This window comes from Lissotriton helveticus, chromosome 3_1 (genome assembly GCF_964261635.1).
Source record: "Lissotriton helveticus chromosome 3_1, aLisHel1.1, whole genome shotgun sequence".
NCBI lineage: Eukaryota > Metazoa > Chordata > Amphibia > Caudata > Salamandridae > Lissotriton > Lissotriton helveticus.
This window is the reverse complement of record NC_136061.1, coordinates 1977606101-1977622955: the sequence shown is the minus strand read 5'-3', so window position 1 is coordinate 1977622955 and position 16855 is coordinate 1977606101. Positions and strand designations below refer to the sequence as shown.

At 48.7% G+C, this 16855-nt stretch overlaps 1 protein-coding gene across 1 annotated transcript in view; it reads left to right on the top strand.

The window, feature by feature from the left end:
* Positions 1-12776: 12776 nt before the first annotated feature.
* Positions 12777-16855, top strand: part of ALDH1A3 (aldehyde dehydrogenase 1 family member A3) — a 292251-nt gene continuing 288172 nt past the window's right edge. The window contains exon 1 of the mRNA XM_078684080.1: positions 12777-13521. Within this exon, the coding sequence (XP_078540206.1) occupies positions 13426-13521 (96 nt within the window). The 5' untranslated portion in view covers positions 12777-13425. The remainder of the gene's footprint in view (positions 13522-16855) is intronic.

Below are 16855 nucleotides of genomic sequence, written 5' to 3'. Positions count from 1 at the left end.
GTGGTAGTCTGAGTGCCATTGTACCTTCATAGCAGTCTTAACTTGGAGGGGGAAAAATACAGTGGCCCCCTGCGGAAGCCCAGGGTTGCTGAACACCACAGATATTTAGCAGACTTTTTCTCGAGAGCATGCTACCAGTGCTGTGCACAGTCTGTGTTGCCACATACTAAGGCTGCATGGCTTTGATTCGACCTCAGGTCTCATTCTTCCACCACCCTACAGTTCCTATCTCCGATCTTACTGTTGAGGGTTATTTTTCTTCAGAGCTTTCTATCTTTGGCAATGTTTTGCCTTCTTTCTCTTCCGTCTTCGTTTTCTATTGTTCTCTCCCTTGCTCCGGGTCAAAGTCTAGTGATGGCAAATAAGTCCTGGTCCCAGAAATGTGTGTTAGACCCACCACCTGCACACACCAGCTCAAATTAGGCACTCGTTCCCAGTCTGGACTCAATGAGGCCTGTGCAGGCACGGTTTGGGCTCAGTGTGCACAGTGCAGTCAGTTTGAGCCCTGTGCGTAGAGTGAGTGGATTCACAATCCCTGTCCAGGGTTGCCTAAATGCCTACAGTCAGTCTGATTTGTTCTCAGGGGCTACAGCACAGACGCGGCGTTGGCTTAATCGGTAAAGTGCAGTACCTGCCTAGGCTCAGTAGGTAAAGGTAAATCACAATTTAGTACCAGTGGCTAAAGTAAAGTGGCAGTCTGACGTCAACTGGAAAGTCTTGTCACAGTCTGGAACATTTGGTACAGTGCGGTTCAAGTCTGGTCTGCGTGGGTACAGTAAAGGTACAATACAGCTCTTGGAGTACAGTGCGTCACAGTCTGGGCTCAGTGGGTGCAGTGCAAGTACAATATAGCTCAGGGGTACAGTGCGTCACAGTCTGGGCTCAGTGGGTGCAGTGCAGGTACAATATAGCTCAGGGCTACAGCCTGAGCTATATTGCCTCACTATATAGCTACATATGCCTCACACTCTGGGCTCAGTGGGCGCAATACAGGTACATTATAGCTCAGGGGTACAGCCTGAGCTATATTGCCTCATTATATAGCTACATATGCCTCACACTCTGGGCTCAGTGGGCGCAATACAGGTACATTATAGCTCTTGGTGTACAGTGTGTCACAGTCTGGGATCAGTGGATGCAATGCAGGTACAATATAGCTGTCAGTGTACATTGTGTCATAGTCTATGCTCAGTGGGTGCAGTGCAGGTTCAATATAGCTGTCAGTGTACATTGTGTCACAGTCTGGGCTCAGACGGTGCAGTGCAGGTACAATATAGCTCTGGGAATTAAGTGCATCACAGTGGGTGCAGTGCAGGTTCAATATAGCTCAGGGGTACAGCCTGAGCTATATTGCCTCACTATATAGCTATATATGCCTAACACTCTGGGCTCAGTGGGCGCAATGCAGGTACATTATAGCTCTTGGAGTACAGTGCCTCACAGACTGGGCTCAGTGGGCGCAATGCAGGTACAATATAGCTGTCAGAGTACATTATATATTTTTCTCATTTATCTATTTCCTGCCATTCTTCATATTGGATCTTTGATTATCCGACATTTAGTTTTTGCTCATTGTGAACTTTTAGGCAAGAGAAAAGGCATCACATGTAGCCAGGTATCCTTTTCTCTCGGAAGAACAATTAGCAGGTGTATACCACTTTTGTATCACAGTCTGGGCTCAGTGGGTGCAATGCAGGTACAATATAGCTCTGGGAATTAAGTGCAGAACAGTCTGGGCTCAGTGGGTGAAGTGTAGGTTCAATATAGCTCTGGGAGTACAGTGTGGCACAGTCTGGGCTCAGTGGGTGCAGTGCAGGTACAATATAGCCGTCAGAGTTGATTGTGTGAACCTTAGTGCTTTCATGAATCCTGGTTGCATCCTCCTTAGGGCACCCATAATGTATCCTTATAGGTTCAAAATAATTTCACAACAAACGTTTAATCGATTGTACTATGAATGTATTCATTCATTCCAGATTTTGAATTATCTCCTTTAATTTCAATCATATATTCATTGCTGAAGCACATTTATAATCATCTCCCATTTGTAATTATCTCCAATGCATTTCGAGCATAACATGCTCTTCATCAGTGAGTGTTTTCTTTAAATCAAAATAAGAACACTTAATGATACAAGAATAATGTTGACATACCCATCTGTTGTTTTTCTTGAGTTGTCAAAATATGGTGTTTGCCAATAAACATGAAAAAAATGCCAAACTTCAATCAGGTGCGGTAAAGTGAAAAGGTGAAGTGAAACTGAAATGAAGTGAAACCGATATCCGAGGTGTGCATTTTACTGTGTGCATGAAAACGTGCTCATGCAGATAATACTCACAGAATATGTCCTTATGGACTGTTTTTCACAATTGTATCTGAAAAAATAATAACGACATAGACCGTTAGGTGGGCGTCCTGTATTGGACGCAATAAGCTGTGCTCATCTAATCTCCACAACTGCTAACACAGTGTTAATCACGTGGTAGATAATGGCGCGGTCTTAGAAGCTAAACACAATGTATAGACAGAGACGCTAACGATGGTGTTCACCAACCAAAGTTCGACCTCGCGCTATTAAACGCGCTTCAAAAGTTTAAAAACTTGCAGTGCCCCACTTACTTTCTGGCCGATTTTGGTAGTCAGACGGCAAAGAACTCATGGCGAACGGTGTGAAGAGGCTGAGTTTACTCTTCAGAAGATTCTCTATTGCTCGTGTAGCGCAAGCTTGATAACGTGATGTGTAAAAGTAAACAGCGAGGGGTGGACTACGCTAAAGTATCTAAGCAGCGGACATCTTTAAATGTGTTGTTAGTTCAAAATTGAATCAATGTCAAACGTATAATCAGAAAAACGCTGTGAGCAATAAAGTTATAAAAATAGCCTATTATTTCTCAAATGTGTATGGATAAATAAAATATGCCAAACAATGACTTGTGCAGTGAAGTCCTGTGTGAACCCACAGTGATGTGAAAATAAACATTGAGTAAGGCTAAAACGAATATCAGTATTCTGATTAACATGATGTTGACAATGGCAGCCCGAACTGTCCCTGGGTGCAATACAATAGCCTGTACTTAAAGGTAACAGGCATATTCAATTCTTTCATTGAGTCCAAAGGGTTTCTGCGATTGATGTTTCATCATCCAGTAATTTTCTCGTAGCAGTAAATGGTTCCTCCAACTCAGTGGTACGTCCATGGGAAACTGTATGGCGCCGTCGTATGCAAATCTAGTGATGGAAAGATTTGAAATGGAACACATTTTGTCAAACCAAGAATTGAAAATCCAGATTCTAATGTATCACAGATACATAGATGATATCTTTATGCTGTGGAGAGGCACCAAGGAGGAGGCGGACAGGCGGACTGAGTCATGGAATTTTGGAATACTTTCAATGAACATATTCGTTTTAGCCTTACCCAATGTTTATTTTCACATCACTGTGGGTTCACACAGCACTTCACTGCACAAGTCATTGTTTGGCTTATTATATTTATCTATACACACTTGAGGAATAATAGGCTATTTTTATAACATTATTGCTCACAGCGTTTTTCTGATTATACGTTTGACATTGATTCAATTTTGAACTAACAACACATTTAAAGATGTCCGCTGCTTAGATACTTTAGCGTAGTCCACCCCTCGCTGTTTACTTTTACACATCACGTGATCACGCTCGCGCTACACGAACGATAGAGAATCTTCTGAAGAGTAAACACAGCCATTCACACCGTTCGCCACGAGTTCTTTGCCGTCTGACTACCGAAATCAGCCAGAAAGTAAGTGGGGCATTGCAAGTTTTTTAACTTTTGAAGCGCGTTTAATAGCGCATGGTCGAACTATGGTTGGTGTACACCATCGTTAGCGTCTCTGTCTATACATTGTGTTTAGCTTCTAAGACCGCGCCATTATCTACCACGTGATTAATACCATGTTAGCGGTTGTGGAGATTAGATAAGCACAGCTTATTGCGTCCAATACAGGACGCCCACCTAACGGTCTATGTCGTTATTATTTTTTCAGATACAATTGTGAAAAACAGTCCATAAGGAGATATTCTGTGAGTATTATCTGCATGAGCACGTTTTTATGCACACAGTAAAATGCACACATCGGTTTCACTTCATTTCAGTTTCACTTCACCTTTTCACTTTACCGCACCTGATTGAAGTCTTGGCATTTTTTTCATGTTTATTGGCAAACACCATATTTTGACAACTCAAGAAAACCAACAGATGGTTATACCAACATTAGGCTTGTATCATTAAGCGTTCTTATTTTGATTTACAGAAAACACTCCCTGATGAAGAGCATGTTATACTCGAAATGTATTGGAGATAATTACAAATGGGAGATGATTATATATGTGCTTCAGCAATGAATATATGATTGAAATTAAAGGAGATAATTAAAAATCTGGAATGAATGAATAAATTCATGGAACAATCGATTAAACTTTTGTTGTGAAATTATTTTGAACCTACAAGGATACAATCTGAGTGCCCTAAGGGGGATGCAACCAGGATTCATGGAAGCACTAATGTTCAGTTAAGTTTTAAGACGTTCCGGGATGCAAACGTCACCCCAGGGTGCACCCAATTAGAAAAAGAACTATTTTGAAAATTATAATTACAACATAAACCTAAGGTTGTGCGCAAGCCCTATTTCTTTGAATATTTAGAGTAGATTGTGTCACAGTCTGGGCTCAGTGGGTACAGTGCAGGCACAATATAGCTGTCAGAGTACATTGTGTCATAGTCTGGGCTCAGTGGGTGCAGTGCTGGCACAATATAGCTCTGGAAATTAAATACATCACAGTCTGGGCTCAGTGAGTGCAGTGCAGGTTCAAGGTAGCTCTGGGAGTACAGTGTGTCACAGTCTGGGCTCAGTGGGAGCAGTGCAGGTACATTATAGCTCTGGGAGTACAGTGCCTCACAGCCACTCCATCGTCTTGCTCGACAGCTCTACCCAGATGAAACCCTCTGCTACGCAACGCAACTATCCTCTACTTTCTGAGTCGTTGCAACATGCTATTAACGACTCTGAGACCGAGCTGCAGCCCTTTTTGAGATCAACACCATGAGGGATCAAATGGCTGGTGCAAGCCTTTCTCAACCGCCATGCCTTCTTCCCGCTGAGCCTAATAACTCACTCTCACCCAATTAACGTGACGACCTAAAGCCCGAGCCCTGCAAGCAACAACCGCCCGCCAAGCTAAGTGTCCTTTGACTCGGCACCGGTGCTTACCCGCCTGACGATCTGACCTGCGCTGGTTTCGCGGCGCACTAAATCCTACCGCCGCTGCTCCTGTTCCTGGGGGGGGGTGGTCTGCCGATCTGCACTGTACCCGTAGTGGGAACTCACCCGCGTAACGTGGATATCGACCTTCTGCAGCCGCGATGAGAATACAATCACCGGGACCCGGACCTTTACAGCGCTGCTCCCACTCCTACCGCCCTCAGGGGGATGCAACCAGGATCCATGGAAGCACTACGGTTCAGTTAAGTTTTAAGACGTTCTGGGATGCAAACGTCACCCCAGGGTGCACCCAATTAGAAAAAGAACTATTTTGAAAATTATAATTACAACATAAACCTAAGGTTGTGAGCGAGCCCTATTTCTTTGAATATTGAGAGTAGATTGTGTCACAGTCTGGGCTCAGTGGGTACAGTGCAGGCACAATATAGCTGTCAGAGTAGATTGTGTCATAGTCTGTGCTCAGTGGGTGCAGTGCAGGCACAATATAGCTCTGGAAATTAAATACATCACAGTCTGGGCTCAGTGAGTGCAGTGCAGGTTGAATGTAGCTCTGGGAGTACAGTGTGTCACATCTGGGCTCAGTGGGAGCAGTGCAGGTACATTATAGCTCTGGGAGTACAGTGCCTCACAGCCACTCCATCGTCTTGCTTGACAGCTCTACCCAGATGAACCCTCCGCTACGCAACGCAACTATCCTCTACTTTCTGAGTCATTGCAGCATGCTGTTAACGACTCTAAGAGCGAGCTGCAGCCCTTTTTGAGAGCAACACCATCAGGGATCAAATGGCTGGCGCAAGCCGTTCTCAACCGCCATGCCTTCTTCCCGCTGAGCCTAATAACTCACTCTCACCCAATTAACCTGACGACCTACAGCCCGAGCCCTGCAAGCAACAACCGCCCGCCAAGCTAAGTTCCCTGTGACTCGGCACCAGTGCTTACCCACCTGAAGATCTGACCTCCGCTGGTTTTGCGGCGCACAAAAGCCTACCACCACTGCTCCTGTTCCTGGGGAGGGGGGGTCTGCCGATCTGCACTATACCTGTAGTGGGAACTCACCCGCGGATCATGGATATCGACCTTCTGCAGCGGCGATGAGAATGCAATCACCCGGACCCGGATCTTTACAGCGCTGCTCCCACTCCTACCGCACCACGAATACTCAAATCCGTGACGTCAAATCCACGTGATCGAGCGATCTCGTTCTTATTGGTCTCCCAGATTTAAGGTAAAATCTATCTACTATTGACCTCTGTTAAGGTATAATCCGGTTTGTAGTTTTTCGAACAATCCCGGAAGTTTGCGAGTGAAGTTTTCGCTGCAGCCTGACCTTAAGATGGCGGCCGTTTGACGGAATACTGCGAATCGCCTCAACCTGCGCTGAGAGAGTCATTTCCGTTGATTTAGACAGCCTTGTATGGTACAGTGTTCTACCACTAATGTGACTACTAATGCGGAATATGGCTGGGGCAAACTGCAGGATTATGCGTCTCCACGTTGCCGCCTGACTTTAAAATGGCGACCACTTTGTGATTCCGAGCATCGTATACCAGCCGATACTGAGGTCCCTGCTTTCATCCCCTCCTTGTGGGACCTGGACTTGTTGAATCTCCTGCACACATGGGGACTCCCATCTTATTCTGAAGGCGACCCATGGTCCTTTCAACAGGGGCCATGGTCTCACTAAGGGAATGAACCGACCGCCATCTTAGGGGTCCTTCTAGCTACTTTCCCCAGCCGCTCCTTGATCAAATCACTTGTTGAACACCTCATTAGCCCGACCTTCCCTTCCTACAGGTCATCAAATGAATCGCACCGAAGGGTCTCAGATTGGGGTCGGCCAGACCCGGGTGCAAAACTGTCTCTGTTCCTCTGCAAGCTTTCTGTGCTTTGTCCTTGCCTGGTAGTGAATATGGCTCCCTCCTGCTCGTAATACAGCCCAGCCTCACCTCTGTTGTAACCAAAATGAACACGTGCATCGATACCCTGGTGCCCAAAAGCGAGAAACTTGCGGGGAGTCTAATAGAAGCATGATCAAGCCCCAAAAACAGTGGTACGAAGCAAGTCTTCAGAGCCTAGAGACACGATAGACAACAAAGCTGTGATGTATTCACCCCACATTGTTATTGCTCCTGAAATACTGCCTGTTTCTACCAAAAACGACGGCCGCAACAAACACTCTTGCATCTCTCCTGACCTTTTCTCCCTACCCCCTACCACTCTCCACTCTACTCCTCTTTCCTGTTTTTGACCTTTGCCCTCACCTTTCCTGGTCCTTAGTTCCCACCCTGTTTACCTGTTTATCAATTTTCCCGCGTCAATTGAGATCTAGCTATTTCGTCTAATGCCCGATGGAGCTACCTGGTTTATCTATACGGAGACAGGCCGGGGATTCCCTCCTTGGACGTCACCTACCCAGTCGGACTCTAGACAGACTTCCTTTCTTCTCTCCTGTCGTCTCTTCCCGTATCCTCCCTCTATTTATGTCTCTCTTTCCCTCCTCTCTCAATGTATTGAGACTGATTATTTTGTCTGAGGCCAGATGGAGCTACCTGGTTTAGCTATAGGGGAGATGGACCGTGGATTCCCGCCTCGGTCGTCACCTACCCAGTCGGTCTTTAGACAGATTTCCTTTTTGTCTCTCCTTGTTTGTCTCCTCCCTTATCCTCCCCTCCTCACCTCCCATGCCCCCTCCACTACTTTTCTCTTTCCTTTCTCTCCTCTCCACCATCTCTCCTGACCTTTTCTCCCTACCCCCTACACCTCTCCACTCTACTCCTCTTTCCTGTTACTGACCTTTGCCCTCACCTTTCCTGACCCTAAGTCCCCACCCTGTTTACCTGTTTATCAACTTTCCCGCGTCAATTGAGATCTAGCCATTTTGTCTGATGCCCAATGGAGCTACCTGGTTTAGCTATAGGGGAGACAGGCCGGGGATTCCCTCCTTGGACGTCACCTACCCAGTCGGACTTTAGACAGACTTCCTTTTAGTCTCTCCATAATTGTTTTCCCTTAGCCTCCCTTTCTCACTTCTACTGCCCCCTCCACTACTTTTCTCTTTCCTTTCTCTCCTCTCCTAATTGTATTGACTATTTTGTGATTCATTGTGTAATTTGATGTTTTTTTCTGTATCATTGTTGATTTTCTTGTAAAGCGCTCTGATACCTTCGGGTCTAGCCAGCGCTATATAAAACTCTTTAAATAAAATAAATAAACAAATAAATAAATGTAGCTCTTGGAGTACAGTGCGCCACAGTCTGGGCTCGGTGGGTGCAGTGCAGGTACAATATATCTCTGGCTGTACAGTGTGCCAGAGTATGGGCTCAGTGGGTACAGAGCAGGTACAATATAGCTCTGGGAGTACAGTGCGGCACCATGTGCTCAGTGGGTACAGTGAAGGTACTGTATAGCTCTCCAAGTACATTGCATTACAGTCTGGGCTCAATGCCACAGTGGAAGTACAAAATAGCTCTGGAAGTACAGTGTGTCACAGTCTGGGCTCCATGAGTACAGTGCAGGTACAATATATCACTGGGTGTGCAGTGCACAAGAGTCTAGGCTCATTGGGTGCCGTGCAGGTACAATATAGCTCTGGGAGTACAGTGCATCACAGTGTGGGCTCCATGAGTACAGTGCAGGTACAATATAGCTCTGGGAGTACAGTGCACCCCTAGTCTGGGATCAGTGGGTGCAGTGCAGGTACAATATATCTGTGGGTGTACAGTGTACCAGAGTGTGGGCCCAGTGGGTACAGTGCAGGTACAATATAGCTCTGGGAGTACAGTGCGTCACAGTTTGGGCTCAGTGAGTGCAGTGCAGGTACAATATAGCTCTGGGAGTTAAGTGTGTCACAGTCTGGGCTCAGTGGGTACAGTTCAGGTACAGTATAGGTCTGGGAGTACAGTGCCTCATAGTCTGGGCTCAGCAAATACATACTTGTCACTGTATTGGTTCAATGGCAGGAGTGCAGTTCCATCCTGTGCTCTGTTGGTACAGTGCTGTCACATCATTGGCACAGTGGGTGCAGTGAAGTCACAATCCAGGATCAGTGTCTAAAGCACATTTAATGTTGGGTGTGATTTGATGCAGTGTAGTCCCAGTCTAGCACAGTCAGAGCTGCATGAATACAGTGTGTCATAGTTTCAGCCTAGTGAACACACTGCAGTCATATTACCGCCACATTGGTACACTGCTTGCACGATCCGCACTCAGCTTGTACATTGCAGTTGCTGACTGGGGCACTCAGTGCAGTTCAGTCATAGTTAGAGCTCAGTGACTACAATACATAGACAGTCTGGTCCCACAAGTGGAGGGGCCGCAAAGCACAGGCTCCCCACCCAATCCAGACGCTGCTCTCATGCTATACCTAGCATGACAGGAGCTCCAGGATTGGTCTGATCGGACTGGTTTGGAACTCAGACAGTGCCTGGGAGCCCATGCCGTTTCTCCAACCCGGCTGTGCAACACAGCTGGGTTGGAGAAATCTAAGTGCACATGTCTGTTTCGCCGGCCTAAGAAAGCCGGCAATCTACATGTGCAATTATAAGTGCCCACCACTACTCCTCCCTGCCGTGGCCTGGCCCTGCCCCTCCCGTCCCCACTCCAACGACTTCCCTCAACATTGCCTTGGCTTCACAGGCTTCTCAGACAGTGATAAATAAAATGCTAATAACAGTGTTCTATCATTTTATTTATCACTGTCTGGCTCTGTGTGGTGGGGTGATGCTCCTCCGCCATTACAGAGGAACTGCCCTTGGATGCAGTCAACGTCTGCCTCTGCTGTATGAAGCAGTCACAGCCGTCGCTCAGTGGGAACAGTGCACTTACAGTCATTATGTATGGAATCTGGGCCCACTAAGTGTAATGCAGTAACAATCTGGACCCAATGTATACAGTATGTTGGGGCATAAAAGTCCCTTGCATGGTGATGGACGTGCACCCCTGGCCTGAGTGCCCCAACTGTAATATTGTCTGAATCCCTAATGCTGATTTTTGTTGTCATGGGTGAACACAGATCATGCACGTGTGCCATGTCCTAGGCCTGTCTCATGGATTGCCTTCATTTTTGGACGGGGAGGGGTGACCAAAACGATACCCTTATAGTGGTGAAAGGCTACTGCCTTTACCAGGTGTTAAGCATCGTGAGTTCAGTGGTGGCAGCATACCCTACAATGATGAATGGTAATGACCAGGCCCCTTTCCTGTGTGCATGGAAACTCTGTGACCCCTTATGCCAGGTGCTGTACCAAGCGGGTCGTAGCCTGTGTGCTGTGTTAAGGTGGCAACCCTGTGTGCCTGGTGGGGCCACTGTGAAGAGATCTGCTGTGCCAATTGGATCGCAGCCCTGTGCAGTGGTGGACGGACGGTGGCCCCATATGGCAGAGGGGGTCACTGGGACCAAGCAAGAAGCTAAAGAACAAAGAAGGAGTACCACCCAGTGGAATTTGTAGTTCCTAGTGGGGTGCAGGCTGAAACAAAAGGGGGAACTCTCCTTTTGTTAGAAACCCCTCACTCACCACTTAGTGGTGACATGCTTCATCATCGGGGTCCACCCTAATGACCTAGCGTCATCAGGGTGTGCTGCAACACCTGATTACAGTGGAGCTGGTTGTGAGTGAGGATGCGTGAAAAGGAAAAAAAGGTATGTGTGTTAAAAATTGTCCTGGTTTAACTTAAGAAATTAATTTTTTATTTATAAGCAACTGGACAATGTTAAAAGCAAAAGTGCGAGATAGAATGAGGGTAATTATGAGCCCATGTATCTCTATGTGTTGTCAGGTCTACATGTTTCAACCATAAAGGTGTAGGTTCACTAGGTTTTCTTCAGGACCGTTGCACTGATAGTGGATGGTGTGCGTCCCCTAAAAGGCGCGCCCAGTCCTACTCTCTGGGACCACAATGAGTGACAAAAAAGTAAATGTCTGTGGTAAACGCCGAAACCCGTTTAGGATTTGCGTCAAAAATCAAAATACTCGTATTAGGGTATTAAGAAACCTCATAGGGCGGGGAGAGGATTACCTCGTCGGGAAAACGTATTAGTTCTGTGAGGAGGTCACTGGCCGAATACCTACTGCGGTCCTCCGCCCTGTTACGTCCAAGCAAGAAGCGTCATCTGGTCGAAGATCCTTCATCGGAGGAGAGAGACCACCGTGGTGAATTTGGCGGGCCTGAGCCGCGACTGAGGCCCATCAACATGATCATCGCACCCCCCCCCCCCCACCTCACTACCCATGGGAAGAGCTGAAGAACTTATCCTGCCTGTAAAAGCACCGAGAACCCCCATCTGCAGCCTCTGTAGGACCAGGTGTGCGTAACTCAAGGACAGCCAATTGCAGCCCACCCTGGCACTCCGATCCTACTGGTGTGAGCAAGACTGATTTTAGGCCAGTCGGCCTCAGGAGAACTTTCTTACCAGAAAACGCTTAGGCACTGGAAAACTATTGACACTGGGAGTCAAGGTACTTGGCCCAGTTGCTCAGATTCTTTGGTACAGCGCAGTCACACTCTAAACTCAGTGAGTACAGTGCTCAGTGACGCTTCTTTGGTACAGTGCAGTTGAAACCGGGATTACAGTGTACAGTGTAGTTACACTCTGAACTCAATCAATACAGTGCTCAGGGACGCTGCTTTTGTACAGCGCAATCCCAACCTGGATTTACAGTGTACAGAACAGTCACACTCTGAACTCAATGAGTACAGTGGTCACCTTGGCCCCTGTGGTACAGCGCAGTCGCAGCCTGGGGTCAGGGTGTACAGTGCAGTCATACACTGAACTCAGTGAGTACAGTGCTCAGGGACGCTACTAAGGTACAGCGCAGTCACAGTCTGGATTTACCTGTACAGCGCAGTCACACTCTCAACTCAATGAGTACAGCGCAGTCACACTCTGAACTCAATGAGTACAGCGCAGTCACAGTCTGGATTTACCTGTACAGTGCAGTCACACTCCGTCTCAATGAGTACAGGCAGCGCAGTCACAGTCTGGATTTACCTGTGAAGGACAGTCATATTCTGAACTCAATAGGCACAGTGCTCACCTTGGCCCCTGTGGTACAGGGCAGTCGCAGCCTAGGTGCAGGGTGTACAGTGCAGTCACAGCCCGAACTCAACGGGTGCCACACGATCCTAGTCTGAACTGCATGGGTTCAGTGCAGTCTGAGTCCGTTGGTACAGGGCTGTCACCAGTGGTATAACACAAAATGGTGGGGGGGCCTGCAGAATGTGAAAACGATCCCCTGTGTCCCCATATGTCACAGGTGTTCATCGGCATTGGCTGAACAGGGCCCTTTGAAGGGTGGAGCGCCCCCTGGAGGGCCGCGGGGGCTGTAGAGGCCCTGGCTATCACAGCGTGCCTTCAGTGGGTGTCTACACCACCGCAACTACAGCGATGTGTCACTGCGGCCGGGCTCAGATGCACTTTATGCCATTAGAAATGAGTTGCACACTGACAGGGCGTGCCTACGTGCAGAGGGCGTAACTTTGTTTGCCCAATGACTGGCTGCAGCCGGTCAGGCCCCCAGAGCGAAGTGTTAAAGGTTGAGCCGAAGAGTGGGAACTCCCAAAGCACTTCAGCCGGCACCAGAGCAGCAGCTGTACGGGCACTTAAGCAACATCTGGACCGTCCGAAGTCCGGCAGACCAGGCAACATCTGCAGCTATTCCAGCCTGCACACTTCTGCACATCTGCACCTTCCATGAACTGCACTCTGTGAACCCAGGCAGCCCCCGCACCGCTGCGGGATCGGAGCTCTGAACACCCACCGACCCTGCACCCTGCCCGCCCCAGCGGACCATCCTCACCCTTGGGTCTCTGTCCCCCGAATCCTCTCCAAAATCTGCATTCCCCCACACCAACTGCAGCACCGCAAAGACCCTGCACGACCGTCTCCCCTGAACCTGTGTCACACTTGCACTCATGAACCCCTGAACCCCAACCACAGCACTGCTTTAACTTTTGTATCTCACCTCAGCCAGCAAGAGCCTCCACACGGCACTTACGAGGTCCCCTCGGAACGTGTACCCCCTCCAGACGCACTTTCCGTAACACCTGCGCCTCTTTCACGCCCCCACCATCCCGCACCCCAAGCCCCGGTGTCTGCACCTGAACGACCCCACCGTCCCGCATCCCCACGCCTGGTGTCTGCTCCCCCTGCACCTGCACCGCCGCCATGGCCACCATGAACGGCACCTGTGAGAACGGGCAGCCCCCGAAGATGCCGCCGCTGCCCCAGCCCGTCCGGAACCTGGGCGTCAAGTACAGCAAGGTGAGCCGCGAGCCGGGGGGCAGTGCCCGGCGCGGGAGAGGGCGAGCGAGCCGGGGGGCAGTGCGCCCGGTGAGGACGCGGGAGAGGGTCGTGCTCAGGGGAGGGGGGGGGGGGGCGAGGTACCACCCGACGAAATCAGTTCTAACGGTGCAGACAGGGGTGGGGGCACTCACTGAATAAGATTGCTGCTGCATGCGGATGGGTGGGCAGTACACCTGACCAGATTTGGGGGGGGGGGGGGGGAGGGATGTTGTACTCACTGAATGTGGAGCACACCTGACTGCAGTTGGGTGGGCAGCATACCTGACAGGGGACTTGGACTCACTGAATTCGCTCTCTGCTTTATTCGGATGGGTGGGCAGCATATCTGACAGGGGTACTCTCTGAATGCGCTCTCTGCCATCTGCGGATGGGTGGGCATTACACTTGACCAGATTGGGGTAGATGTACTCACTGAATGCGGAGCACACCTGCCTGCGGATGGGTGGGCAGCATACCTGACAGGGGGAATGTACTCTCTGAATGCGCTCTCTGCTGCATGCGGATCAGTGGGAAGCATATCTGAGGGGAGTTGTACTCACTGAAAGTGTTCTCTGCTGCTTGCGGATGGGTGCGCAGACTCAGTACACCTGACTACTAGAAGGTGGTGGTACTGACTGAATGCGCCCTTTACTGTCTGTGGGTGAGCGGAAAGCACGCGTCACTGCTGGTTACGTGCACTCTCTGAATGTGTTCTCTGCTGCATGCGGGTGAATGAGAAGCATCTGTGGCTGCTTAGCAGGTGTACTCACTGTATGTGTTCTCTGTTGTCTCTGGATGGTTGGAAGTACATCTGTCTGTTGGGGAATGTACTCACTGAATGTGCTCTCTACTGCCTGGATTAGTGGGAAGCGCCCCTTTTTGCTGGGGAATGCACTCACTGATTGTGCTCTCTACTGCCTGGATTGGTTGGAAGCACACCTATCTGCTGGGGTTGTTCTCACTGAAAGTGCTCTCTGCTGCCTCCTATAGACGAGTTTAGGCAGTCACTGGCAGCATTCTGCCGTGGTCACTAAAAGTGCTCCATATGAGCTGAGGTAGACACTGGTAGTGGAGGCCTTTGGCCAGTGACACCGACAGCATGGTTACTTGGTCACTGAGATTGCTCTATACAAGCTCAGGTGGGCTGTGGTGGGCATTCGACACTGAATGTGCTCTCTGTTGTCTACTCTGGACAAGCTTCAGCCGATATTGAGGGTTTTAGGTCTTGTTCACTGAAAGTGCTCCTACTTCCTGCTCTATGTGAGTTCAGGGGTACACTGGCATTAGTCACTGAATTTGCACCCTGTTGCCTGCTATAGAAACGCTTAGGAAAGCACTAACATTGCTGTGCCTTGGTCACATAAAGCGCCCTAGATAACCTCAGATGGGCACTTGAAGTTGTGGGCATTGGTCACTGAATGTGTTCTTAACGATCTGCTCGAGAAGAAATGTGGTAGGTACTAGGAGTAATGTGCCTTGGTCACTGAAAGCTCAAGTGCTGCCAGCTGTAGATACGCTCAGGAGGGCACTGGCAGTGGTAAGCATTGGTCACTGAATGTGCTTTCTGCTGACTGCTCTAGACAACAAACTTCGGTAGGCACCGAGAGTGTTGTGCCTGGTCACTGAAATGGTTCCGCCTGCCTGGCTCTCCATACGCCGAGATGGAGACTGGCAGTGTTGGGCATTGGTCACTGAAGGAGTTCTAAATAAGCTCAGATGTACAGTGGCAGGCACTGGTCACTGAATGTGCTCTCTGCTGCCTGCTCTAGAAGAGCTTAGCTGGACACTGAGTCGGTTGTGCCTTGGTCACTGGACTCAGATGGACACAGGCAGTGGCGGGCTCTTGTGCTTGCACCATGGACCCGCTCTATTCCCCGGGGGACGGGTGTGTTGTGTTCGTCATTCCCATATTAACGGGGCGCGCCTGGGGCCGGGAAGTGCAGCTCGCGGGGTGTCTGCACGTGTAGCTGCGCCAATTCTGAATTCTATAAAGCTGCTTCAATCACAGCATTCGATGGTTGTTCGAGTAGCAGAGATACTCAAGAAGAGGAGGCTACAGTTGCGTTTTCTGCAGACACGACATAAGTAGTCAAAACTCGCTCCTAGTAGAGCCCCGGGGGTTCAACACCTAATGTTAACATCTGTATATATCACAGATCCATGATCGAACCCCAATGAGCCAGTGCTTCAAATGGAGAAATTGCAGAGTGCCTGCTTGTTTCTGAGAAGTACCGGTACTCTACAATTAAAAGTATTGCATTTCTCTTGAGAATTGCGGGTACTCTCCCTCGCAAAAAAAAAGTGCCGGTACTCAGTCCCGGACAGTACCGGCCCATTTAAAGCACTGCAACGGGCAGAGCTCAGCCTTCCTAACTTTCCTAGTCAATGCAACGAATACCAGGGGGCGCTGCGGGGCAATGTGGCTGGAGTGGGGGTGAAATAAATAAATGCTCACGTCGTCGATCCTCACAGAGGCGCGCGCAGTAAAGTTAAATCTGCGAGTTATGATCCTCCAGAGCGCCGACATGCTCAGCAAAGAGTGTCTGGGCGCGCTGTAAAGCAAACACAGTAAAGCTGATTTTTCCAGCTTGCAGTTCCCATTTCCACATCGCTGCACTGTAACTATCTGGCTACAAGAAGTGCGGCCTATTCCATGGGGTATAAATAGTTGTTGGCGCAGAATTTTGTGTTGGGAGCTCGCGGCGCAGTGTGTGGCCAATTTGTTCTGTCGCTTCTTGGCTTCATAATTTGAGGTTTCTGTCAAGTAGCTCTCTTAGACTCTAATTTATTACTACACTGCATTATATTTAAGTAGTTTGCTTACTGTGGTGTAGTAATCTACAATAGTAATTGAATGTTGAAATGGAGAGATGGAAGCGATCCCGTGAACAAAGCATGCCTCTTTCAGGAACGAAACTCTAGAGTCTAGACTCGCCCTTTCTGAATTCACTGCAAGCCAGATAGCGGCAAGAAGCGCCCAAGCATTGCTCCATTCTACTTAATAAATTCCTAAAATATCATGCTTGCGTATGGCACTTCATATTTAAGGTTTTCTGCTTTTTGGAGCTGTAAGTAACTGTCACTGGCTAAAATATATATTTAATGCCTGAACCGGGGATCGATAAAAGTCTGAGTCGTCGTCCATGTCGAAATGTAAACTTTTAACCATCAGGTTTCCCTCTGATCTCAAGGCACATATATAAAGCCGAGCTCGACTACCATATCCATTCCCACACCCATTCCCACATCGAATCCTCATTAATTCTTCATTTATTCATTCACGTGCAGGCAGTATCTTTGTCACAGGGCGCTT